Below are 26,022 nucleotides of genomic sequence, written 5' to 3' on the forward strand. Positions count from 1 at the left end.
AGTAATTTATTTGCATTCTTGAACAGAAATATTAGTTTTAGTTGTTGAATGTTATGCGTGATTGATTTGTGACTTCCCTCTTTGTTATTTGCCCAATAAATAAAATAAGAATTTTTATCGTATGAAACGTGTTTTGACAACTTTCTAAAACATTCTGGTTTCTTGTTTTTTAAGACTGGTGGTCAAATAATTATATATGTGTGTGTACATTTGTCTAATACCCATGTACTTCTAACATTTTGAATGTAGGAGATCTATTTAATAATTCTGAGTTTCTAACATTTCTCTGCCTTAAATGTGTAATGTTCAGCCAGGGACCATTTTTACACCTGTGAATGCAGGGAGTGAACACCGCATGCTCTGCGCTAGGAATGAGTCTAAACAGTTAACGCAGGAGCTGAAATGGCAGGAAAACGTGTTCTTGCATGACCCCTCCTTGTAAATGATTTTTAAATTTAAAAAAAGGTGCAAAAATCTCTTCAAGATCGCAGGCTCAAAACGTCATACTCACTTTTCCACTCTGGTTTTCACAGAGTGTCACTTTTTTTTTTTCTTTCATGAAATCAGCTGTTTATTTTGGGGTTGTAGTGCTTCTAAACTGAGTGCCGTGCTTTGTCTTTGATTTGCTTAGTTTGCTGTTGATTCATATCAGAAGGATGTCCTACAGTTTCAGACGGTTCTTAGTGGTAACCGTCCTCTGGAGCCTCCAATAAATGTCAGTTCTGGGTGCGTGCTGCACATTTGTTTCTTTTAGTTTTTTCCTTGTTGTTGTTTTAGTTTTTTTGTTGGTCCAAAATGTGTGTTTTGCTTTATCCTTTGTATTTATAGGCTTTTAACAAGCCCATTAGTCACATATAATCACAGTAGCCTAAACTGCCTGTTGTTGCCATCTTTGCCAGCTCAGTGACCAACACTAGCCTGAGCTGCACTTGGATCTCTCATGCACTTACAGCCAATAGGCTTTCTTTAGACCTTGTAGTCTACTTTCACCAGGAAACCCAGTGACCTGCCAGTCTCCAGTCTCCATGTCACAAACTGCCGATAACAGCAACCAAAGATCTGAGCTGCAAACCTTTTAAGTATTTCTTAACTTAAAGTAATACTGAGAGCATCACTGTTTCCAAATGAATCATGGATGCAATGCCTCGTGTGCACTGACAAATGTGCGGTGAGGTGTGATGATCACACCATATTGTGTGAAACCTGAACTCTTGTCCCTCCATGATCCGAGAGAATTCGGAGTGAGAGCAGTGTGGTAGAAGATGTGTGTGTTGAGAGGAGGGATGCGTCACTGGATTAGTGTCTGAGACTCTGTCCCAGCCTCTTCCTACATCTGAGCCTGCTGAGACGCCTCGAGAAGGGCACAGCACTCACTGCTTGCTTTCCCTCCACCAAGCCTTCCACATGAACAAGCCAAGCCTTACGTCCCCACCAGGATGAAGAAAGAAAAGAAAACACATGCTTTACTGTTTCTCCTCATGCTTCACGTCACCTTGGGTAAGGCGCTGCATTTCTTCTTTTGTCTTTGTTGTGTGTGGTTAGGACTTCTTGCCTCGTTCTTATCTGGTTAATCCTCTAATGTACAGAGGGCATGTCTATCCTAGTGTAGACTTTCATGCTGCTTGTTCATCATGAAATTCACTGTTTTTGTTTGTATTTTAGTACTACAGCCTTCAATTTAAATGTATTTGTAATTTAACTCTTTCCTCCTTCCTGTTTTCAATTCTTTCCCTGTTTTTTTAAGCGAGTGCAAACTTCTCACTGGAGATAATAATAATAATTAAGCAGCTATTTCTATTAAAAGAACAATTTGATATGGTTTAAGTGGCATTCGTGCAGGTTGTATAGTGTATGGAGCAGCTTTCTTGTAGGTTAGGTCATTGTTTTTTTTGTTTTATGTCTTTCTTCTGCTCAAATAACTTGGATCATGTTTATCCTTTTTTTTTTTATCATAAAGGACAATCAGACTATGCTCCATATTTTTATGACAATGGACCCAGCAGTACAAATGGGAACATGGCCTTGTTCAGCATCTCTGAGGATACACCCGTTGGTGAGGCACACATGCAATTTATTAATAGTTTTGACTGTTTCGATTTTGGAATCATTTCGGTGTGTGATTACGTTTAGTGTAGTTAGAGATGTGTGGCTTAAGTGCCTAAGTGTAATCATGAAATGATCACACATGGTGCTGAAGCTCCAGCTAATCACCGTAAGACCTTTTGGATTGTGACGTACATCCAAGACTTACGGGAAGAAAACAATATGAGCGCAGGCTCGTCTGAGCTAACTGTCAAACGTGACTTTTACACCTGTGCTGCATATAGACGTGTCATGTTTCTCATGCCCATTTCAAAGGTTCTTGACCCTGCATCTGTTCTTTTCTCATAGGAACACAGATATACATCTTGAATGGCACAGATCCAGAGGCAGATCCAGTACGATATGGCCTAACTTTTGAAAAGGGCACCAAAGAATATTTTGGAGTGGACCCCAAGTCAGGAAACGTGACTCTAATTCAGGAACTCGACAGAGAGGTGAGCCTTTTAATAAACACTCCTGTTCTGAAAACAGAGAGAGAAAAAAAAAAAAACAGCAACACTTTGGCTCAAAGTGACATGACATCTTTATTTTTCATAGAAACAAGATGAAATCTCAGTGCACGTGAGCATAACGGATGGTCGTAATAAAGTATGTTTTTTTCTGATTATGTCATATATTTTTCTTTACTGTGTATTGTCATTAATCATGCTGGCTACCATTTCTCTGCACACAGTGTATATTTGTAATAAGCTGTAGCTAAAGCAACTGTTTTTGTGGTTTGTAATTGGGTTTCATCTTTGTTTTAGGTTGTTGAGACAGTGAGAGTGTTTGTCACGGATGCCAATGATGAACCACCTGAATTTCAAAACTTGCCTTTTATCATTGATGTTCCAGAGGTATATTATATAAAATAACTATGCGGTTATAATAGAAGAAGAATGAATATTATAGATGCCTTCTAGAGTTCAAACAAATTAAATAATGGGGATTTAATATCATTTTAACATCATTGAACTTTTTTCCTTTACCAGAACACTGCTCCAGGAAGCAGCATCTACAGAGTCCAAGCAGTGGATAAAGACATGGGCTCAGGAGGCAGTGTTTCCTATTATCTACAGGTAACTTTACAGCTTAATTGTTATGCAGTTTTGTTACCTTGGCACCGTTAAAACCATTTGACCAGCTTGGGCCAAATGTTAAATGTTTTTGAAGCTGAACTGAAGCAAAGATTCACAAAGCTACCACTAAAATTCAGGCACATTAAAGGAGTTGTGGTGAATTTTAACCACTAAATCGCTGTGTTTATCTTGATTCTAATTTAGTTAGGTGAAAAATGCAAGCCACATTTTCCAAATTAAAATTCATTATACACCCAGACCCAAATATTTCCTGAAACATTCACACCTGGTTAACTCGGGCTCCTGCAGCCATGTTTAATCAGGCATTAGAAAAACACTCTCCAAAATGTAGCACCTAATTGTCTGCAGCAGCACGTGTGCAGAAAAGTGGCCTAATGTGACCCAGGCTAAAACAGTTAAAGCTTTTTTTAGCCGTGTTGCACATGGTGCCCAGATTAATGCTGAGTTCATTGTAAGTGTGTACTAAACACACATGGAGCTCTCTTAACTCTCACATCCTGGAATACTCCCTCACATCGGCCGGCACCTTGATCATCTCAAAGCTCAAGCATTTATTTTTACCATTTCATACTCTTTTTTTTTTTCATTTTTCTACTTAATACTTGCATTTTTAGGATGCTCTTCTATTGTTTGATCCGCTTTCTGCTTTATAATCCACTAAAATATGTATTATATTTTTTATTACCAAGATTGCAACTCTATTAAGCAAATAGTGACATTTTTAACTGGCTTGGTATGACCTTAACACTCAGGGATGACCAGAGGTCGGCCTGACATCATAAGCACTGCGCTACCATGTCGAGGGAGGAAAAGGGCATTCGAGTGATGGGATAGTGCTGCAGGGAAAGATTAATCTCATACCAGAGAGCAGTCTGGAAATCGTGTTATTTTAGTGGATTAAATTTCAATTACATTTGAGCATAGTATTGAAAGCTTAACAGGGGCTTAGATCTGGTCTGGGCCAACAGCTGACAGCACAGTGGTTGTTTAGCGTCCATGTGTCAACTATGAGACAAAGCTACCCTGAAATCCCAAGGTTAAAGAGAGGCAAGTTAGGACTGATTGTTACCCTATCTGAAATTAGCTTTATTGCTCTTGATTGCTAAATTCAAGTACAAATAAAGCACTCCCGCTGCTATCCTTACTAACTGTGACTGTTTATATTATCAGACCTCCCCGTTTACCAAGTTCACCATTGATGGACACAGTGGGATCCTTAGAGTCAAACCTGGCGAGACTTTGGACTTTGAGACCACACCAACACATTTTGTGATAGTGGTTGCAAAGGTGAGAGGTCACTGTTGCACTCTTATATTTGGGTTGTCTCTTTATTATCATCATTTTTGACATTTAATTCAATTCAATTCAATTCAATTCAAAATCAATTCAAGCTAAATGTCAAGTTTAAAATTAGGAGCAGAAAATTGCAAGCAATATTAAAAAAGATTGGAGGAAAGTAAAGAGTGAAAAGAAGAGAACATAGAGCTGGGAAATAAAATCCCATTGTTGCCAATTATAGTGGATTTCACTGTCTAGGTTCTTTTTTGGATAAAGGCATAATTCCTTACAAAATTACACTAATCCATGGACATGTGTAAAATCCTATGCATGTGCTTCCCATATTTCATTTATGTATTTTTTTACTTTGTGATTTTTTTATATAGCGTGTTAACAAAAAACAAACCCATTCAGCTGGTTCAACCAAAACATCTCTTTAAAGAGCAAGTCATTGTTCTTAGCATTTAGCTGGTTAAAAGTCTAAAAAATTATTTTGGTTAAATTAAATATTTTTGAGGATGGGCTTCAAGAATAAGCTGTTATGGCAGATGTCATGTAGTAAATATCCCATAATCCCAACAGGCTCAAATGTAATATGAACTTATCCTTATCTAATCATGCTTTGGATGAAAGGGTCATCTACATGTGTAGCTAATTATACCATGTGGTAACTCTGCTTTCTGCCTTTTTGTTGTCTCAGGATGGAGGTGGAAAATACAAGGGAAAGCATCAGGTGTTGACCTCCACAGCCACAGTAACGATTAATGTTATTGATTCCCAAGACATGCCTCCATACTTTGTAGGGATCCCGTACTTTGGTTACGTCTATGAAGTCTCTGTTCCTGTGAGTTCGTCTCGTTCTCAGCAGTGAATTTGATGATGATTATTGCTTTTGTCTACATTAAGTTGATGAATTTTTCTTTTTACTTCCAGGGCTCTGAAATATTCACAGTGTACGCTAAAGATGGTGACCAAGGCAATCCTAACCCGATACATTATTCCATTATTAATGGTAAGAACAAAAAAGGGGCAAAAAGAGCCAAGTTCAGCTGCTTGCTGGTAAAGCAAATGTGTGTTACTGTAGCTTGTTTTAGATAATGATCAGATTTCAAACATATCTACAAAATCTCTGTCAATATCTTTCAGGTAGCGATGGCATGTTTGACATAAATAGCACGAGCGGTTGCATCACCCTGACAACTTTTCCATCTCTGCTGAAAAATGAACTGTTTGAAATCAAAGTCAAGGTAACAAACTTTCCTCCTTTCCTACTTACAGTCACGTGAAAAAGAAACTTTTAGATGTTAGATTCAACTCATTGTCATTGTGTGCACAAGGCACACAACGAAATGTTCGTTCCAGATCACTCATCCAGAGACGAGCATCTGCGGTCATGCAGCCAGAGACCGGCGCTACCGGTCTCTGGCTGCATGACCGCTACCTTTTCACAGCACTCCAGCGAAAAAACTAATTGCACCTCATGATTCAGTAGCTTGTAGAACCACCTTTAGCAGCAATAACCTGAAGCAACTGTTTTCTGTAACTTTACCAGTCTCTCTTGCATGGCTATGGAGGAATTTTGGCCCACTCTTATTTACAATGTTGCTTCAGTTCATTGAGGTTTGCGGGTATTTGTTTGCACACAGCTCTCTGAGGTGTTTGTGTTGATATGCTGTGTTTGGTTTTCACCAAATGTGGAGGTGTGCATTATGGTCAAGTATCTTCATTTTGACCTAGTCTGTCCAAAGGACATTTTTTTAGACAGAAGAGGATTTCTTCTGGCAATCCTTCCAAACCATACTTGTTCAGTCTTTTTTTTTAATTGTACTGTCATGAACTTTAACATTTAACATGCTAATTGAGGCCTGTAGAGTCTGAGATGTAGCGCGTGGGTTTAGTATTGTCTGATCTTGGGGTGAATTTTCTGGGATGTTCGGTCCTGGTTAAATTGTGGCATTGTGTTAGCACACACCTGACTGCAAAAGGTTCTATGAAAACTCTCTTTTTCACTTGTGCTTTTTAAGACTTTCATTACTCTATAATTTTATTTACTTATATATATATATATATATATATACACATACTTTTTTTTTTTTTTTAAACCCAAGGCATCTGAAGTAGGGCCAAACAATGAGCTGCAGGACTATGATGTTACCATAGTGACTGTCCGTGTGGTTGATCTCAACAACCATCCTCCAACCTTTTATGGAGAAAATGGACCTCAGAACAAATTTGAAGTCACCATGTATGAGCATCCGCCTGCAGGGGAGATCCTCCGTGGCTTTAAGATTACAGTCAACGACTCTGATCAGGTACATATATTTCCACAATTAACTCATCCTCAGGGTTTGGACATGCAGTAGTGTGGTGTAACTAGTTGATAACTGTGATAAAAGCTGGTGCACTAATAGCAAAAATTAAAGTATGCTGTCTGGCACTGTCACTCACTATGCTCTCATGGTTATCCTCCTCATCCTGTTTAATGGCTCATGTAGAACAACATGACAGCTGCACACCTATTTTCTTTACGTGATGGGTTTCTGCATTGTGCTGCCTTTTTTAGGGAGCAAATGCCAAATTTAAACTGAGGCTAGTGGGGCCTAGCCGAGTTCTTCGAGTGGTTCCCCAGACAGTCCTGAATGAAGCACAGGTGACCATCATAGTGGAAGACACATCAGGTATCGACTTTGAAAAGGGGCCAACCCTCTCTTTTAAGGTAAGACGTCATATGGACAATATTACAGTCCATCACAGTTAACGAGTGTTGTAGAAATAATGTTGTTAGTTATTTTACTGGGTGGACAATCTATTTCGATTACTAGGAAATATGGGTGAAGACATGCTGTAATTTTGATTAATGGTTTTAGTCCATGAATTCATTGCATTTTCATGATCTTAAGCTGTGCCTGTATACTGATACATTGTAAATGTTGCAACACAAATACATATTAATTTCTTATGGAATCCTACATCCTGTGATAAACTATTACAATTACTTCATTGACGTAAGATGAAAGAAAACTAAGACAGTTGTCAAGGATTTTCTTTTTTTTAACACTACAACCACAAGACTCTTCCTCGGGCTTCTAAAAAATACACAGTTGCCATCTTAAACATAATTCAAGTAATAAAGCACATATGACATATATCACCTTTTGTAAATTGCTATAAAGATAATATTTGTGAACTAAAAAACCATCATATAGATTGTCTATTAGAGGCACCTCTGTCTGTTATTATCTGTTGTTATGACTGTAGATAAGTGTTACAACATGCTACCTGCAAAGTCCAGGAGTCACAGTGGGTAGCTATAACATAATAAACCAGCAAACCACAAACTGAGTCTTGCGTGAACTTAAAGAATTTATTTACAGTTATCTATTTACAATTAACTCAATGTTACTAAAACAAAAGGGGAGGGAAATCAAAAGGAAGCATGCCAATCATCAGGGTCTCCAAAGTCAAAATCCCACCCCCCAGAAAAAGAAAGTCTTAAGCTTTGGGTTAAACAAAAGACAATGCCTAAGCTCCCTTGCTGGCCACAAAACAGGAGAAAAAAGTGCAGAAACTAAAATGAAAGAGAACCCCTACCAAGCTTCCACCAACAAAACAAAAACCAAGTTTTTGCATGAACAGCTCCAGTCCAGCAACCACACACATCTGAGCCCAATAGCCAAATGGCTGGGAGCATTTGCTGCTGGAGCTATAATGTATAGGTAGTCCCTCAAATGATCACAACACTGTTCAACTGTGGCAATCAGGCAGGAAACACCTAGAGCAGAGAGGAAGGAGGAGAGCAGCTCTCTTTAAGAAAGAGGCCAAAGGTCAATGACCATAACAATAAGTAATAACAACATTAGCACCCTAACATGTCTGTGACTGTTTTATTTCATTAACCACACTGACATCAACTTCAAAAATATAAATAAATAAATCTGAAGCATTACAGCTTCACAGAGCAGCTAGTGTGGGTTTGATTTTCCTATCTGTTCATAAACTAATTGATTATAAGTAGACTGAGGCTTTCAGCACTAATTTAATCACTCTGAATTTGTCTTCCTGCAGCTGCTGGCGGTGGAGATCGACACTCCCGAGCGGTTCAGCGCAACAGCAGACATAGTGATCAACCTGCTGGATACAAATGACAATGTCCCTAAATTCACATCCGAGTATTACATCGCCAGAGTCCCTGAGAACTCTCCCGGAGGCTCTAGTGTTGCATCTGTAACAGTGAGTCAGTTGCAGTTAAACTCTGATTTAACCCGATCAAAGTGATTATATAATCCATCTTTCCTCCATTAAATGCATATTGCTCAGTGCAATTCATTAGATAAAATAGGCTGGTGCCGGACAAAAAACAGGCTTAGCGCTCTCTTCCTTCAGTTTGCTACTCCTGGTTATGAAATTCACTATCTCCATGTCACAATCTGGCATGTGCCCTATGTTACTCCTCATCGAGGAGGATTATTTAAAAAAAAAAAAATATTGGCACATTTGTCCCTTGCCTGTCATCATACTGTATGTACCCTGCAAAAAGGCAATATGTCCAAGCTAAGCAGTGAGAAGTAAAAAGCTTAATTTTGCTTCAAGGTTAATCATGCTGACCCATGCCTTCTGAACATCCCCTCAAAACACACTGTACATGAGCTTAAGACCCTATCTAGCTCTAGTAAAATAAAGGACTTAATTGTGGCCAGTCACCCTAACGCAACCTTATTTATTTGCATTACATTTTTGCATACCTTAGTATAATTTAATTTACCTTGTAAGTAAATAATGTTACAATATGTACAGTTTATACTTTGTTGTGTAAGCATTAGGTGTATAATCTCCTTCATTTTTTTTCCTCTAGGCAAATGATCCAGATTCTGGGCCTTGGGGTGAAGTCAAATATACGATTTATGGATCAGGATCTGATTTGTGAGTATAAACCTTTCATTCCTGCCAGTGTAGGTTCGTTCTGCTCTGATATTTAACTCTGGCATTTCCACAAAATGCATCACACAGTCTAAAGTTATTTTGAAAGTATGACTCAAAAGTGCTCCGAAGCTCAGGGTGTTTGGTGCTAAGAGGACACTAGTCTTGAGTCATCTTTGTGTCTTTGATGAAAGAGGTAAGCGGGAAGCCAGTTTGATTGGCCCCTCTGCAACACAAACAGCTCACTCTAAAATGGCTGCAAGATGCTGGCTAATCTCCTAATTGGATTGGTGGGTTAAAAATAGACAGCCTGTTCTGTCTCACATAGGCAGAGCCAATTAACATGCAATGTGACAGCTGGAGCCACAGAAACGGCAGCTTTGAAAAGCAAGGCAGCATACAGGGAAGGAAAAGTGAAAATTTATGCCTGTCTGCAGGCTGCAACCTGAGTTAATTGTGTGAAAGTTATCAGTTTCAAGGAAACTTGTGAAATTTCACAGGAAAAAACAAGACAGAAAAAAATGGCTGCAAGCCCAGTGTTGAGCTACAGTAGAAGGCACTCAGACAGCTCCCGAGAAGCTTTCAAACTGATAAAGCTGCAGTGTGTAAGAGAAAACATCTACTGTGTTTTTAAATGTGTTTTTAGGTTAGAAAAATAATACAGTTGGTAAAAATGAAGTTATACTGATTACTGATTAGTTTAAAGCAACCTCTGGAAAGTTAGAAAATCTCAGATCTACATTCATAGTGTAGATCTACATTCAAAACTAAAATGTTTAGTTTTGTGGATCCAAATGTGCAGAAAACACAGTGTTAGACAGCCATTTTTAACTGGGCAAGTGACAGAGAAAACCTGCCTCTTTAGCAATCTCGGGCTGAAAATGCACAACTTGCAACATTCCTACAAGAATGAATGTAAAAAAAAAAGAAACTGCTGCAATCACCAATTCCGAATTTGATGATAATTCTGTAAATAATTTAAATCTTTCTACACAGATTGGTGATGTGTCTTTAAGGAAGCAACTCATAGAAAATATTCTCTATACACATCCAGGCTCAATAGTTATGACCCAAACAAATAGTGGTCTATAAGCACCAAAAATTACAACTTTTTTGTTTCTACACATTGTTAAATCAGTTGAATTAACATCTGAACCTTTGCAGTACAACACATCTGTCAAACGAGAGCGGGAAAGTTGTTTTTTATAGCAAAGTGTGAGTCATGTAGAGATTCACAGGGAGCAATGAAAATCTGTCACTTGAGCTGTGAATTATGATGCCTGTATTAGAAACGCCTGGTTCGTTGAGACGACACTAAATGGACATCTGTGGTTGTGACTCATACGCTGTCTGCTCTGAACTGCAGGTTTTCCATTAGCGCTTCATCGGGCCTCATCACCACACAGCCCTGGACCAGCTTGGATGCGGAGGTCAGGTCAAAGTACAACTTTTATGTCAAGGCGGAGGATTCAGAGGGGAAGTACAGCTTGGCTGAAGTCTTTGTCAGCGTCACTGACATGAACGACCACGCTCCCGAATTTGATGAAGAGCTCGTGGAGAAGACCATGATTATTGGCACGCCTGTCAAAGTAGAGGTACATTATGCTTTGTTATTTATCTGTTTCTTCTCTTTTCACTCTCACCAAGTTTCAGCTTTTTGGTTGTAAACTGAATATTTTGGGTGCTTAAGATAAAACTAGACATTTAAGGCATGACCTTTGGGTCTTATCGCCACAGGAGATGGATCTGCATGTTTGATTTAGCACAGATTTTTACACTGGATCCCCTTACAGACACAACCCTCCCAGGAATTTGTGTCTTCTCCCGGTCTCGAACCACATCTTAGGTATAACCACCACACTATGGAACATTGAAAAAAAACAGCAAGTCACTAGCAAACTAATTGGTAATATTCCATAGCTGAAAATACAGAAAGTTTTCTCCTATCTCATAAAAACTACAGCAAAAACCTATTTTAGGAATATACAGTGGTGTGGATTAACTAGTAACATGTAACTAAATTACAGAAATAATCATCGTAATGAATAACAGTTACTGTGGAAAAAATATGTCATCACAATATTTTTTCTAAGAAGCTGATTTGTAGAGTGATTCTTCTGCTTTTCATCTTTTTTGGTGTGCAGGAATGCATTATTTTGGCTAAATTTTCATGCAATTTGAGTTCACGAGTAGAGTGGCTAATCAGGGGTTGCATCCATGTTTAGACCTTGGACTGTATATTATAAAGAAGTCACCCAAAATGTGGTTTGGGACTCCACACTTTGAAGCCTTAAAGTAAGCATTTTGGCTGTCCCCATGCTGTTTTATTGGAGCCAGTAGTTCCCATATTTGTATGAGAGTGTGGCGTTAGCTAACACCAGCAAAACTGATTAGGAATCTGCATTCATAAGCTACATGGTGCAATACACAGACACGTGTCTGCAGATTAGTACTAAATAATGCACTACGAAAAATACTCCAATTTCACTCTCCAAAACTGAATCACAAACTTCTTGGACAGTTTGTAAAGCACAGTGAGGCATAATATTAGTTGAATAATTGCATTAAAAATGATCAAAAAGACACTGAGAGCACAGGAATTAGACTTCAAGGTGGCCAAAACCTGAACTCCAGTACCAAAATGAAAGAGTCATATTAAGATTCACCCAACATAGAACTGATATGAAGGAGGAAGCAATCAAAGGCCAAAAGCTTTTTTCATACCAGACTTTTTAAGAGTCTGTGGGGATTGGCACGTGTTTGGAGCCAGCCACCAGTAGTCATTAGAAGAACTGAAGGTTTTTGGCACTTTTGCATTGGCTTCATGTTTGAGAATTCATGTTTCTACTTGGTTTAGACAGTCTCCATTCTTTTGGCAATATGAACTCACATTTTCAAGTAGACTATGTACCAGCCTTCCATGCCACACTTTGCTGGAAATGCAAGAATATTTTCCTTCTCATTTAGACAAGGACTCTAGCATTACAGTAGAGTGTAAAGTTTGTTTATCTGGGGTAAAAATGCTGTCAGCACTGAAATGCTCGATTTCAAACCTGAGAAAAATCTGCAGCCTTATACACGATCTCTATGGTCCCACATTAGTTGTTTTACCCTGATTTACACTATTCAGAAGTGTGATGCTTTTTACAGGCCATGGATGAAGACGCGGAGTCACCAAACAATGTCATTGAATACTCCATCATGACCGCAGATCCTGACAATGTATTTGAGATCAATGCCAGCACTGGGGAGATCAAATTGAAGCCCTATATTAAGTCTATGGAGATTGTGCATAACATCACCAAGCAGAAGGACTGCAAGTGGTCTGTAGTGGTCCAGGCCAGGGACCGAGGCTCGCCGTCCTTCAGCACAACAGCTGTGGTCAACATAGATATCACAGAGGCGGTAAGACTTGCTCTGGTTCGCCACGTGCTTGCAGTGCTTCCTATTCCAGAGCTGAGCTGTAGACATACATTTTAACATGAGACAATAGGAACTGTTGCCATGCTTCTGCTAAATCAGCTTCCTTGTTTCAGCTAATCAGATTTCATTGACCTCATCTACTTTAAAGGATAACACTGGTAGTTTCTTATGGTTTATTTAAAGATCAGAAATAACAATGAACTTTCCTACTAACAAGTGATGACTGCATTGTCACACCCTGATTAAGCTAATCCTCTGTTGTTCTCCAAAAATTATTAAAGTTGCTAATTGTTCATCTTTGGGCTGATTGTTGATGGCCAGTATTAACCGCAGATCATATATAATAGATGGGCTTATTTTCTAGGTTTGATGGAAAGCAGAGGGTAACTTCTCTGATGGCAAAAAGAGGTTAGAATTGCAGAACTTGATTCATAGCCTCAGTAAACACTGTCCTGATGAGTTCATAGTCTGGATTGCTAGTTTCAGGTCTTTTTGATGCAACATGATGTTCATTTTGTAAATTACAGTTACAGATACTGTTACAGTAACAGCAACAGTAAAGTAGACAATAAACCAGGTTATTTGTTACAGTGGGGCTAACTTATGATTAACGGTGCCCCTCAGTTTTTCTGTCAAATCCAGCCTTCTTATTCTTATCCAGTTTCAAAAAGCCAAGATGACTAGTGCCAAAGACACTTCACTAATCAATGGGTGATATCCTGCTAGCTACATATTTCTTTTATAGACATTCCCCCGGCTGCTTTCAAAATGCAGTTAAAACTTAGTCATTTAATACTCTTAACACTGACTGGAATATTATCCTTCTAAAAGTAACCTAGTTTGCAGCTATAAAAATTAATTATTACAGGGTTTTTAACTCATTAAGTCTACATTTGTATGTTGCCGAACAGCTTTCACTTAAAGAATAAAGTTCCGTATTTGTCAAAATGAATTATTTGTACAGCATTCTTGGAATGAACTACTGTACATTCACCGGCCATTTCATTAGTTACACTTGTTCACTGTCTCGTTAATACAAATATCTAATTAGCCAATCACATGGATTCACCAAAATTGGACAATAGAAGACTGGAGAAATGTTGCCTGGTTTGATGAGTCTTGATTTCTGCCTCAGCATTCAGATGGTAGGGTCAAACTTTAGCATAAACCTCATGAAAGGATGGCTCCATCCTGCCTTGTATCAATAGTTCAGGCTGGTGGTGGTGATGGTCATGTAATGGTGTGGAGTTTGTTTTCTTGGCATGCTTTGGGCTGTTTAGTACCAACTGAGCAGTGTTTAAACACCACAGCCTACCTGACTGTGCCCATCTTCTGATGGCTGCTTCCAGCAGAACAATATGCCACGTGTATGGCATGTGTCATACATGGTCGCCTGCTTGTTCACTGAGCCCATTTGTGGAAAATTTTATACCAGTTTTGATCCTTAAAATATGAATATAAGTTGTGAACAAATATCAGTATTATCCTTGAAAGTGTTCACTCATTTGCATTAATCCATATTTTTCTAATATTGATGTTTTCACCCGTGATTCCATTCGTTCACTCTTCATGATGACTTTTCATGATGTTTTTGGTTCTGTTTGTGTGTTGTGTATCGTGCTTTTCAGATCAAAGGTCGAATTGTTTCATACTTCATGGGCCTCAGCAAGCGTCCGCTGACTGTTTTTGGAATTTTTTTCAGCATTCTCACATCCCTTGTTTTACTAACAGTCTGCATATCCACTATCCTGTACTGTAACGCAGTGAAAAAGTCCCGAATCAACCCTGAGAGTAACTATATTAAAGTGATCCGCAGAATCAAGTGAGAAATGAATGATGCTTGTGCTTCATTTTCATTCATAAACATCAAAATTATGTTCACTGGCTGGTTTAGGTCTGTAAAAGAGTACTGGAGCACATTTTTAAAAAAAAAAAACAACAAAACAATACAATAACAAGCTTTTGTTTTTATTTTTGTTTCTTTTTATTCAGTATTTTTCCTTCCAGAAACTGTTTTGGTCACATGAACTGTCATCCTTATTGTTCAGTCAAAGAGAAATCCTAGTGCAGCGCACTGCCAGACGCATTCCCAGCAACTAGAGTCATAAGTAGTTGCCAGCTTTCCTGTATTGTAGGACAGAGGATGGATGTCTGAGTGTGAGTGTGAAAGTGCTTGATTGTTAGATATGTTGTTTGGGCCTCTTCTGTCAGTGCTTTGGCATCCATCTTTCATGCTTGCATGCTTTGGACAAATGCTGCGTTAAAGCTTGGAATTCAGATTCAAACAATTTTATTTGTGCTCTTTTACAGACTCCTCTCAAGGGGCCTATGGCGGCCTTTTTAATGAAAAGTAGGGACAATCCTTTGAAAGCTCTAGGCATGGTCACTTTTATCATTAGTGTTTTAGTAGGAGTGACTGTCTTGATCTCTACGGCCATATACATGCGCAACTCAAAGTCCAACAGGATCATGCCGGTGCGTCGCATCATTAAGAGGCGACCCAGGGACCAGCAGCCCTGGACCTTCAAGATGCCTGTTATCAAATTTACCAACCCTGGAGAAAAGTTCCTCATCAACGACCCGGAGAACAGCCCCCAGCAGGAGACCGGCAGCCCCCGGCTGAAGCCCCCACCTCCCATTGCTCCTTGTCTTCCGCCTCCACCTCCCTCTAACACACGGCCCAGTGAAAGGCCCCGGGCAGTGCCAACAATATCTGGTGCACTGGCCTCCAAAGGCTCCAAGAAAACTAAGTCCAACCGCCGCAAAGAGGGAAACATCAGCTCTGCTTTAGTGTCGGAGCTTAAGATGAAGCTTGAGCAGAAAATACATGAGAACAACCAAGGTTATTATTAACTTCAATGCACAAACGTCTTCTTTGATGGCAGGTAACTCAATTCACCTGAGTTCCATGTGATGATGAGGTAATGCAAGCCTAGCTTTAGGTTATTTATGAGTAAACAAAATAAGAGGATGGTTTACATACTTATGTCTTAAGACAAGATATTAAAGAAGTAGGCTGCACTGTATTCTCAGCTGACCTTAGATAAAGACAGAAGACAGCCTCAGTTCTAGATAATTCACCACACTGCCATCTTGAGGAGGATTATCATTTTAGCAGTAAGAGGCATTACAGGAAATTGCACAGGGACAGGATTACTAAGACTTACTGTGCAAACATAAATGAATAAGTTCCTGAAAAGTGTAATGTTCACGAGCCTGTGATGTTTTTAGCTCAAGAATGGCATTTTTACCTAATACATACTGAAAAAAAATTGCTGTTGCTCATCAGAGCAAGAATTGAAATGACACGATCATCAAAACAAAATCACCACCACTTGTTATGAAGTGCTAAATGGATCTGTGTATATAATTTTACTGTGTCTACATAAGCCGCTTGAAAGCTGAGAAATTGCTCTTTTGTATGACGACAATGTGCCACTGTAGGTTTTCACAATAAGAGCAGCTTGCTTTTATTTTATTGAGTGAGTAATTGTAGAAAAATGCTTTTATATAAGTGCATATGAATCTATTTGAAGTGTACAGCAGCTGTAAATATGGCAAGATACCCAGCTGTATCATGATGCAGTAAATACAGCAAAGTAAAAATTAGACCATCTAACTCCTCTAGTTGGATATTGTTGGTAAAAATCAGTCATATGCTTGAAATTTTTGAGCTCAGATTACTATTTATATAAGCTGCTTGGACATTTATTTTATTCATATGGGTATTTAAATGTGGTGTCACACATTTAGGGTCTTTGCACTGCTATTTTCCATGTTACTCTTGAATGCCTTCAAATGTAGGCAAATACCCTATCATTGCTGAAAGAAATATCATGTTTCTTATTATATCTTAACATACTATTGTAAATAAGTTTAGAGAAACTATATATCTTACATATAAATAACACTTGCCTGGTAATTCAAAGTAACATATTTGTACTGTCTTTGTACTGTCTTGATTTTGAATAAATATTTGAAAAGAACTTGGTCTGTGCTCCATTTTATCCTAGTAGTTTAATTATGGGGGATTCTTCTTCTTGGTTAATTGTTGTTTGGTCAATGTAAAGTTTTAGTAAAGACAAAAACTAAAGCACTTACTGATTAAAGTAAAGAAAAGCATGCATATATTATTTTTGCACAGCTGCAAACAGTTCCTCTTGTCCCCTTAGTGGGAAAGGTCACTGCAAATAATGGCTTAAGTGGACTGGCTTGAGTACAACATTTAATTTCGATGTTTTGGTACTTGGAGTTTTTATAGTTTATATCATCTTATTAAGGTCATAGTAATGTAAGGGGAGGGGCCGCTAGTGCAAAGACCCACGGACCGTTAATTTGTTACGTTACAGTGTTATAACAGTTATGTTTTGTTGGTCTCTCATTGTTACTGTGAATTCATGATGTGAACTTCAGTGTTTTCATGGCTGAGGTTGGAATTGAGTTTGGCTAGGGATGGGCCACCATGACTGAGACTTACAGTGGCAATTAATGATGTCTGGCCACTCTTTCTGTGTTAAAGTGCCAAAAAAAATTGCATTCCAGGGTTTGGACAGTATATAAAGTCCTCTTCTTGTTTTGGCTGCTCTCTTTAGGGGGTACCATAGTGGATCATCTATCTTCATCTCATTCTATTCTCCATCTCATCCTATCCCTGGCATCCGTTTCTGTCACACCAACCCCTCTGCAGGTCCTCCTTCAGTACATCCATGACTCTTCTCTGTGGTCTTCCTCTTTTCCTCCTGCTTGGCAGCTCCATATTCAACATCCTTCATCCATTATATTCACTATCCTTCCTCTGAACATGTCCAAACCATCTCAGCCTTGCCTCTCTAACTTTGTTGCCGAACCTGAGCTGTCCCTCTGATATACTCATTTCTAATCCTGTCCCTCGTGGCCTCTCCCAACTCAAGTCTGCCACCTCCAGCTCGGCCTCCTGTCTTTTTGCTTTGAATGAGGTGCAGGTCTGGACTGTAGACTGACCGCTTTAACTCTTTCGCTTTGCTGTATCTTACAATAATACACAAAATCTGTTTGTTTGTTTGTTTGTTTGTTTGTAAGCTCCTTCTACAAGATCAGCAGATGAGCTACCAAAATCAGCACACAGGTACAGCTTAGGGCACTTAAGGTTCCTAGCTAGATCGGATATTATGACATCATTATGTTGCCTAGCAACCACCTACCAAATGGCTAAAATGATGCATTTGTAACATTTATGCACCTACAACAACTCATAAAAGGATCATTTTTAATTGCACAACAATAATGTGTAAATTATGTCCAAGAAACTTTCATTATGTGTGATACGTCTTACATGATGATGACGATGATGCATGGTGTTCTTTAGCAACCATCTAAGAGCAGACTAAAATCACAGGCAAATATAGACATGTACTATTTGCTATAATACATGTACAGTTTTTCGATTGTCTCGTTGAAATAAACAAGGCCCTTGCTAAAAATGCACTGGATCACCCTTCCTGCTTTTAGTTTAGAAGTAAATTTATTTGGAATAAGTGCTTGTACCCCAAAAATGTTACCAGCAAGTCGAGTTGCTATTTGCAGCATTACATAATTTTTCCAGTCTTTTTTTTTTTTCTTTTTTTTTTACCCCTGCCCCTACAATTTATATAGCATTACATTTTTGGATTAAATCAGTATATGAATTAATTAATTATTTGATTAAGACATTTTGGTCTTTTTGGTCCTTAAAACAAATATGATTATAATTGTATATTTTAGCAACTTTAGCTTGTTTGTTTATATATTAAAAGAGAAAAATATAATATGTAGTAACTGATGTGCAACATGCTAAAAATTATGTGAAAATACAGTTGCTGTGTGAACACAATAAGCTCAGAGGCATCATTAAATGGAAATATCATGTTCCACTGACAAGGATTCAGATAGAAAATCACTTTAATCTGCTTAACAGTGTATGTATAAATGCATGAGAAAATGCAGCTTATGTAACAAATCCTCTGAGTGATTGTGCTAAAAAATCTGAGTATGTCTCAACATTTGTCTTTGACTTCCCTTTAATCCACATCAAACGCATTTCATTCAGTCATAATAAATCTGGAGTCTTTAAAAAAATACTAAAAGGTGCTTTTTTCCTTTTTTTTCAAAATAAAGTAAATCAGCAGACTAGAAACACACTTACAATCCACCACATCATACTGCAGCATTGTATGATATCTTAGTTACATGCATTTTTTTCAAATTTAGGAATGTAGTATCAAAATATGAAGAATTAAGTGACATTTTGTGTGTATTAAAACAGAAAATCAACCATCCCTTTGACAAGGAAGAAACACATCTCATTTTTCAGGTGAGAGCTTGTGATATACACAGAAACTCAAACTCAAACAATATTTGAAAGTACATGTTTTTATATAAGCAGCAAATCAATAAATAAACACCTGTAATAGATATTCAAATTTCATGCATCATTTCACAAAATGTACAGTACCAGTCAAAAGTATTACTGTTTTGAAGGTATTTCCCACTGAAAGGAAAGAAATGTTTACCACTGAACAAAGATATTAATTTACCAGAGAACAAGGTTACATTTTTTTTTTTTTAATTTACATGATCAGAAGAGTCTTCGAGGATTCTGGAATGACCCAGAAAGCTCATGGGTAGATATTTTTAAGAAAATAGTATACCTAGCTTTATTATATCACATAAGAGGCACACACTTAAGCTATGAACTAACTTAACTTATATATACCTGTCCTATAAATGCAGTTCTTGACTTTGATGCTAATACAGGTAAGCTGCACTTCCTCCTTTGCACTTATCCTCAGATTTCCGTCTCTTTGTTGACTTTTCCACCGAGCCCTTGCACAAGGCTTCATCACTGGTCGCCTGCAGGCTGTCAAAGGTGCCCTGCCGCTCCCTCTCCTGCAGGTTCTCTTCACGCATCTTGTGCATCTTCCACAGATCCACACACCGCTCCACACAGCTGAACCTGGCCTCTGTGGTGCAGGCATACATGCCAACCGGCACAGCCAGCACCATTACGCACACAATAACAATAATGTGGATTAGCCTTTCTTTCTGCTCCATCTCACTAATGTCACTTCCTGTCACAAACACAATGCACTGACCTTCCCTTGGTGGATGGTTCTTCAGGGTCACACACACCTCGTATTTGGTGACAGGAAGCAGATTGCTGACCGAGTAACTGTTGATGCCCGGGCCGATGTAAATCATCTCCTTCTTTGGTGAATCATATTTGCCAAAGTGGATAGTGAACCAGGTTTCTGCGGGGTTTTCTGTTGCTGCATGCCACTCTAGGGTGATTCCATAAACTGTCTGCTTGGCAATGCGTATATCAATGTAGGCGGTTTCAGATGACAGCATGGAGACAGGTGGTGGGAGCGGAAGAGAGGAATTAGAAGGGGTGATGTTAACTTTAATGTCGACAGAGGAGTTGCCAATGAAATTGTTGGCCATGCAGGTGTAGAGTCCTTGGTTTGCCAGATGAAGAGAGGGGATCAGGAGCTGGGAAGAGAAGGTTTCCTCATCAATGTTTGTCTGTGATGCTGCAGGGCAAAAACAGAGCATCAGAGCATTTAAATCACAGGCTTTTTTCCATCTAGTAATGACATGCTCAGGTATATTGTTATTATGCTGTAAGTATTATCCCTATATCTTTTCATAAAACACTGCAGCTTGGGAGTTCAATATATACCTCACTAAGTGCTCCAACAGCAGGTTTACAACAATTTAATGGATGAAGTGATAAAAAAAAAATCTTACCAGTAAATCCTCTTATAATCTTCAGACTGTACATCCACTGAATAGTTGGCTCCGGTCTGGCCTTCACTAAGCATGTTAGTGTTGCATTTTCTCCCAGAGGTAAAGTGATGTTAGTTTCTGGGGCAGACATCACTGGCCTCATGCATGATTTTAACTGAATCTCGTGGAAAAACTTATCAGCTTTGGACGCTGGACCTGAACACTTCAGATAAGAGTTCATCAGGATGATGGGGGGGGTGACTGTCCTGACAAACTCCACAAAGCCTTTGAGGCGGCAGTCACACAACCAGGGATTGTCATGGAGCCCCAAAACCACATTGGATACTAGCCCTTCTTTTGCCCACGCTTTCTCAGCTATTTGGTAGAGAGGCCAATTAATGAAGACCTCTTTTGCCATGACACTAAGCTGATTGAAGGATAAATCTAAGTAGGTCAGTGCAGGTAAATATCTCAGAGCATGTTCAGGTAGCACATCCAGTTGATTGTGCTTCAGGTCCAAAATCTTGAGTTTCGGTGTGTCCTGAAATGCTGTCCATGGTATTGAAGTCAACTTGTTCCCTTGTAGCCTCAGCTCAGTCAAGTTAGCAAGCCCCTCCAGGCTATTCATGTTCATCAAAGTGATCTCATTGAAATTTAGCCAGAGGAACTCCAAGGCACGGACTTTTGAGAAGGATCCTTGGGGTATCTCAGTCAGATGGCAGTTTTCAATTCGGATTTTAGTAAAATTATGCGTGATGTCCTCTGGGATTTGTCCCATGGAGGTTTCCATACATAGTAAAGACCTAGAATGACAGACAAGTAAATTTCTACTGTACAAAGATGCTTATATAGTACGTGCAGCTTTTGCACAATTTATTTTCAATTTAGTGTTTGTCTGTACATTTCATACTAGTGATGCTATAGGTTTTATTTAGAGATGAGCTTAGGTTGTTCAAAACACAACAGGCTTATAACAAACATATAACCGACTTTTACAATTAGCATTTTTTCAGTGGTCACTTACCTTCCTAAGTTATCGTCTGTGCAGGAGCAACCAAACAAACAAGTTGATGATCCAGAGGAGATGAGATGGAATGCTAAAGTGATATGTAATGTGGCATAAAAGGCGTCCATGATCCTAGACAAGCATATGAAATAGACCTGTCAAGGCAGGGCATGCCCATGGGCTGCGTGAAAGAAAGCACATTACCTTAATCTCCCTTGACGTAACCCTCAAGAGGCCAAGTGACATGTGAGACGCAGGTGTATTTATAGCCATGGTCCACTTTTTCTAAACACATTGTTAGATATGCTCGAAAGGGCATAAAGATTTAACATTCAAGTGTTTTTCAGTCGAGAGTTATGAGTTCAGCTTGATAGTAGTTCTTGTATCAGGTATGACCCCAAAATGCTTTGCATCAGACTAATTTAATTTATTTGTTCCCCACTAAAGCAGCAGCGCTGACATGACAGGAGGCCCATCTGTGTTAAGTGGGCCGGAGCCCGTCAGGCTTAGCAATGCTGAGAGGGAGGGCTGCACAGAGACAGGGACAGATGTCTGGAGAGGACTGACCTCAATAATCTAAATACTGTTTGTCTCTCGGGTTGATAAAGGCCAAATCAGCATATAGCAAAGCAAGTGTGTAAACAAACATCTAAAATACATTTATTGTAGTCATTCATTCTTTAATGCTAGAAAATCTACCTCCAACTGGCTGCACGCTCCAATAATTGATCAGTGAATCTGTGATTGACTTGTACTTACTTTCTTTAGACAATCCTTTTGTAGCAGTTTATAGACACAGAGTATATGTGTGTGGCTGTTTGTGTTTGCCTGTGTGTGGAAAGTCAAGATGTAAGGAAAAAACTTGTAAGCATGAATCAGTATAAAAAAAATATTTATTTTTTTATACAGTACATTCATACGTACATATATATTTTCAGTTACAAATAAATACACATTAGAAAATGTACTGTATTTCAGGTTTTTGACCCAACAGTAAACCTGGCACGTTCACATTATACTGACATATAAAACAGACTAAATAGATTGCTGTTTCCCTAAGTACTTTAGGTGTAGAATAAAGATTTTTACACAACGCAGAGGTTACAACTTGGAAAAAGAAATGATGCATTGGGTTTAAGTGAATTCAGGGCATCAAGACAGTTTTCTCTTTAAAAGTGCACAATAAATTAAAAAAAAAAGTTATTTCTACACCACCTGTAAATTTACAACTGTGTTACTTTGTATATTTTCCCCTTTTTTTGCCGCCCACCAAATGAATGGTGATTTTTACTCCCACAAGGCTGTAATTTATTTTCATACATCCGGTCCCAACAGAGCTCCAAGTATCCTCTGGATAGCCTTCAAAAAGAGTGTAATTTGAATCTTTCTAGCAGTGGAGCACATCCTCAGGAAATTGAGGCATACATTTGGTTTTAGCAGAAGTACTCATTGGGTAGCCCTTCAGTCCTGGCTATGGCCTCTGAGTCAACACTAGATCTTGCCGAGAGCAGCCTGTTGGATTCGTCGGGATTTAGCCTGGTTAGATATTCACCCTCCATCCCCTTAGCTTTGGTCCCAGGGCCGAGGGTCTCAAACGTGACGTACGAGTCCTGTATTTCTTTGGATTGCCTCCCCAGCAGCTTTTGGCAACGTTTCTTTATTGCTCCACAGCACACAATCAATGTCAGGGGAACAGCAATCACACATGCCACTGTTATCACCACCACATTAATGAGCTTCTGAGTGCCACTGGCACTGGCTGCCTCATCGGTTGAAAAGATTACACACTGCTCCTTTTTTGGGATCAGGCCTTTGACGCAAACGCAGGCAATGTACTTTGTTTTTGGCACAAGGCCGTCAATTGTGATTCTATTTCTTCCAGCGCCCACATTGATTCGACGCATGTCTCTCTCACCAAATATAGCATATAGCACACTAAACTCTGTGGCATTTGTGGCTGTAGGGGCTCGCCAGTTCAGAGAGACAGTATGGTCAGTGTCACCAATCACCTTGACCGAACGCACTACCCTTTTCTCAGGAGCTTGCTGTAACGACGAGGCATTGGCCGACAAGTTACTTAAAGCATCTCGTTGCACATCCGGTGGCTTCTGAGCATCTGAACCTTTCCCTCGTCCCTGAGAAGCACCATCAGAGACGCTGTAGCTCTCAATTTCATATTTCCCAGTCACACTTTTGCCATTAAGAGGTTCAATGATGGGCTGAGCAGCGGTAGATGTAGGTGGAGGAACATATCTGGCAATAAGCTTCTCCTGGTATGCCGCTCTGCCAATGCCACCATTTTTCTTCCCTCTTGTTCTCTTAGAAGCACCACCACCACCTCCACCTCCTGCTTCTTCTGACCGAAAGGAATCTGTGATCACCAAGGAGATGACAGCATCTGCCGTGCCCACAAAGTTGGTTGCCTTGCAAATATATTTCCCAGAATCCCGATAAGAGACAGCAGGCACGCTCAGAATTGACCAAATGATGCCTTCCTTTGAAATCTCTTGCTGAACTGGAAAAATCAAAAAGACAGACATCCACAAAGATAAGCAGATTGGCACCAAAAACAAAAACTTTAATCTCATTGACACTTGGGCAGAAATAAATTTAATCTAAGCACATCTGGAGCGAGTTCAACAAAACTCACCAGTGCCATTCATTTTCTTGCCATCAGCCCGGCTCCAGGACAGCTCTGGGATGGGGACTCCAACTGTGCCACAACGCAGCAGCACATTGTTGCCCAGTGAGCTCCGAACACGAGCCACAGCCGTGTGCACTCGAGGACCCTGGCACCTCTGCAGCTCCGCTTCAGTGAAAAGAACCCCTGATAGGCTCTCGGGATCAGCGCATCTCAGTCGAGTGTCGATGAGTGCCACAGAGGACGAGGGGGACTTCTGAAATTGAACCAGATCATAGAGTCGACAGTCGCACAGCCACGGGTTATCATGAAGACCTGCAGAGGAAAGCATGGCAAGAGTTTGTCAGGGAAAAGAATTCAGTAATTTGCTTTGTGGTTTTACTTTACTGAGTTATTTTAAGACTCAGTACTTGGAACTGGTTAAAAATAAGCATAATTAGTGTAACAACTTGACACGCTGCACACATGGTATATTTAGACTAATCCCTAACTCAGCTTTAAAGAAGTAGTTGTCATGTAAGGCAACTTACATAGAAATCTTAATATATCAAAGCTTGATCCTCACCAAGAATTAGTTTAGAAGAATCTGTGTCCTGGGGTGGCTTCACACTCAGCCACATTGTGAGAATTTCAGCAGGAATGGTTGCCAGACTGTTGCTGGATAAGTCCAGATAGGTGATGTTCCTTATATGAATGATGGCTTCTGCGGGCATGCTGGAGATCTTGTTGTTGTGTAAGTCGAGAAGCCTCAAGTTTGGCATGTCTGTCAGAGACTCCCAGGGGAAGGAGGTGAGGGAGTTTCCATCCAGTCTGAGTTCATCAAGGTTGTAAAGACCCCGGAAACTGTCAGTAGTCAGCGAGTTCAGGGAATTGAAAGACATCCAGAGAAACTCCAGATTGTTGAGGTAGTGGAAGGTGTTGCTAGAAATCCGTGTGATTGCCGTCTTCTCAATGCGTAGCTTTGCTGTGTCGGTGGGGAAATTCGGAGGAACCACCGTGATCTCTGGATCATTGCAAAGAACACTCCTGCAAGAAAATAATAATAAAATATATTATTTCTAAAGAACATGTAAGGCTAACAATAATGAAGCTACTTTGAAATCGAAGGACTGCCGAGGTGATTGTTTGCAACAAAGAATATTTTATAAGTTCGTTTAAAAAAAAAAACAGTTGAGCTTACTTAATAAAAAACGTTGCAGACTATTGCTAAGTAAAAAGCAAAGGAGATTAAAGAGCAACTCCAAGTTAATCCCACTACATACAGTGACTGAAGAGAGGAAACTCAGTTTTACAGCAAGACATAAGGATACAGTTGTGCTACGAATGAAATTCAGAGTTTACCTTGCTTTTGATCCATCGCTTAGTTTGTGAAAGAAACAGCTGCACTGTGCAGGACACGGACTGCTCATCAGAGGAAGACAAACTAAAGCCAAACACAAAGCTGCAGCAAAATGTCGACTCATTTTGCAAGCTACTAAACACTATGCAACTAAACTACAGTTAAAAAAAAAAAACGGCGCTGCCACTCGGGTCTAACGGGACGTGGGATGCATCGTGGTGATTTGCAGGCTCACAGATGCACACTGCTCCGACTGGTCTGAATCCTGAGATAAAAAGGATAGGCAGGGATTAGAGGAGGACTTGGGTTATTTTCATTCACACGATTAGGCTATTGCTTCCTGGAAGCTGATAGGTTCCAGAGTTTTCACTTTCATTCTTAGACACACTTCTCAAGCACTGATTGGATGGGCAATTATGACACAATAAACTGCAACTACAGCACAAAACGGCTGCAGGTGGACCAACTAGAATAACTAAATTTACCATACTTG

At 39.5% G+C, this 26,022-nt stretch overlaps 3 protein-coding genes across 4 annotated transcripts; 1 reads left to right on the forward strand and 2 right to left on the reverse strand.

Annotated features, from left to right (window-relative positions):
- The first annotated feature begins 1,341 nt into the window (after positions 1-1,341).
- Positions 1,342-16,786, forward strand: LOC115798224 (cadherin-related family member 1). 2 transcript variants are annotated; one of them, XM_030754986.1, is made up of 17 exons: positions 1,342-1,497; positions 1,958-2,053; positions 2,392-2,537; positions 2,641-2,691; positions 2,850-2,939; positions 3,075-3,161; positions 4,353-4,469; positions 5,161-5,304; positions 5,394-5,472; positions 5,607-5,707; positions 6,569-6,772; positions 7,024-7,176; positions 8,526-8,690; positions 9,313-9,380; positions 10,744-10,972; positions 12,528-12,782; positions 15,111-16,786. In XM_030754986.1, the coding sequence occupies exons 1-17, from the start codon at positions 1,437-1,439 to the stop codon at positions 15,651-15,653; spliced, it is 2,589 nt and encodes an 862-aa protein (XP_030610846.1). In that variant the 5' UTR covers positions 1,342-1,436; the 3' UTR covers positions 15,654-16,786. The 2 variants fall into 2 exon arrangements, with proteins under 2 accessions (XP_030610846.1, XP_030610847.1); XM_030754987.1 differs by lacking the exon at positions 15,111-16,786 and adding an exon at positions 14,429-14,630.
- Positions 16,787-18,698: 1,912 nt separating this feature from the next.
- On the reverse strand, positions 18,699-21,747 carry LOC115798225 (leucine-rich repeat, immunoglobulin-like domain and transmembrane domain-containing protein 2). The gene is made up of 3 exons (XM_030754988.1): positions 21,568-21,747; positions 20,565-21,346; positions 18,699-20,347 (listed from the first exon to the last, which is right to left on the reverse strand). The coding sequence occupies exons 1-3, from the start codon at positions 21,675-21,677 to the stop codon at positions 19,563-19,565; spliced, it is 1,677 nt and encodes a 558-aa protein (XP_030610848.1). The 5' UTR covers positions 21,678-21,747; the 3' UTR covers positions 18,699-19,562.
- Positions 21,748-22,424: 677 nt separating this feature from the next.
- On the reverse strand, positions 22,425-25,784 carry lrit1b (leucine-rich repeat, immunoglobulin-like and transmembrane domains 1b). The gene is made up of 4 exons (XM_030755488.1): positions 25,532-25,784; positions 24,756-25,216; positions 24,200-24,505; positions 22,425-24,064 (listed from the first exon to the last, which is right to left on the reverse strand). The coding sequence occupies exons 1-4, from the start codon at positions 25,651-25,653 to the stop codon at positions 22,983-22,985; spliced, it is 1,971 nt and encodes a 656-aa protein (XP_030611348.1). The 5' UTR covers positions 25,654-25,784; the 3' UTR covers positions 22,425-22,982.
- Positions 25,785-26,022: the final 238 nt, after the last annotated feature.

This window comes from Archocentrus centrarchus, chromosome 19, assembly GCF_007364275.1.
Source record: "Archocentrus centrarchus isolate MPI-CPG fArcCen1 chromosome 19, fArcCen1, whole genome shotgun sequence".
NCBI lineage: Eukaryota > Metazoa > Chordata > Actinopteri > Cichliformes > Cichlidae > Archocentrus > Archocentrus centrarchus.

Excerpts from the sequence above, each read along its gene's own strand:
- LOC115798224 (XM_030754986.1), top strand. The coding sequence starts at position 1,437 with ATGAAGAAAGAAAAGAAAACACATGCTTTACTGTTTCTCCTCATGCTT. Across the intron at positions 6,773-7,023 it reads CAGTCAACGACTCTGATCAG|GGAGCAAATGCCAAATTTAA; the intron begins GTACATATATTT and ends TGCCTTTTTTAG. Across the intron at positions 12,783-15,110 it reads ACATAGATATCACAGAGGCG|ACTCCTCTCAAGGGGCCTAT; the intron begins GTAAGACTTGCT and ends GCTCTTTTACAG.
- LOC115798225 (XM_030754988.1), bottom strand. The coding sequence starts at position 21,677 with ATGGACGCCTTTTATGCCACATTACATATCACTTTAGCATTCCATCTC. Across the intron at positions 21,347-21,567 it reads ACAGACGATAACTTAGGAAG|GTCTTTACTATGTATGGAAA; the intron begins GTAAGTGACCAC and ends CTGTCATTCTAG. Across the intron at positions 20,348-20,564 it reads GATTATAAGAGGATTTACTG|CATCACAGACAAACATTGAT; the intron begins GTAAGATTTTTT and ends TTTGCCCTGCAG.
- lrit1b (XM_030755488.1), bottom strand. The coding sequence starts at position 25,653 with ATGAGTCGACATTTTGCTGCAGCTTTGTGTTTGGCTTTAGTTTGTCTT. Across the intron at positions 24,506-24,755 it reads TTCTTCTAAACTAATTCTTG|GTCTTCATGATAACCCGTGG; the intron begins GTGAGGATCAAG and ends TTTCCTCTGCAG. Across the intron at positions 24,065-24,199 it reads CAAGAAAATGAATGGCACTG|TTCAGCAAGAGATTTCAAAG; the intron begins GTGAGTTTTGTT and ends TGATTTTTCCAG.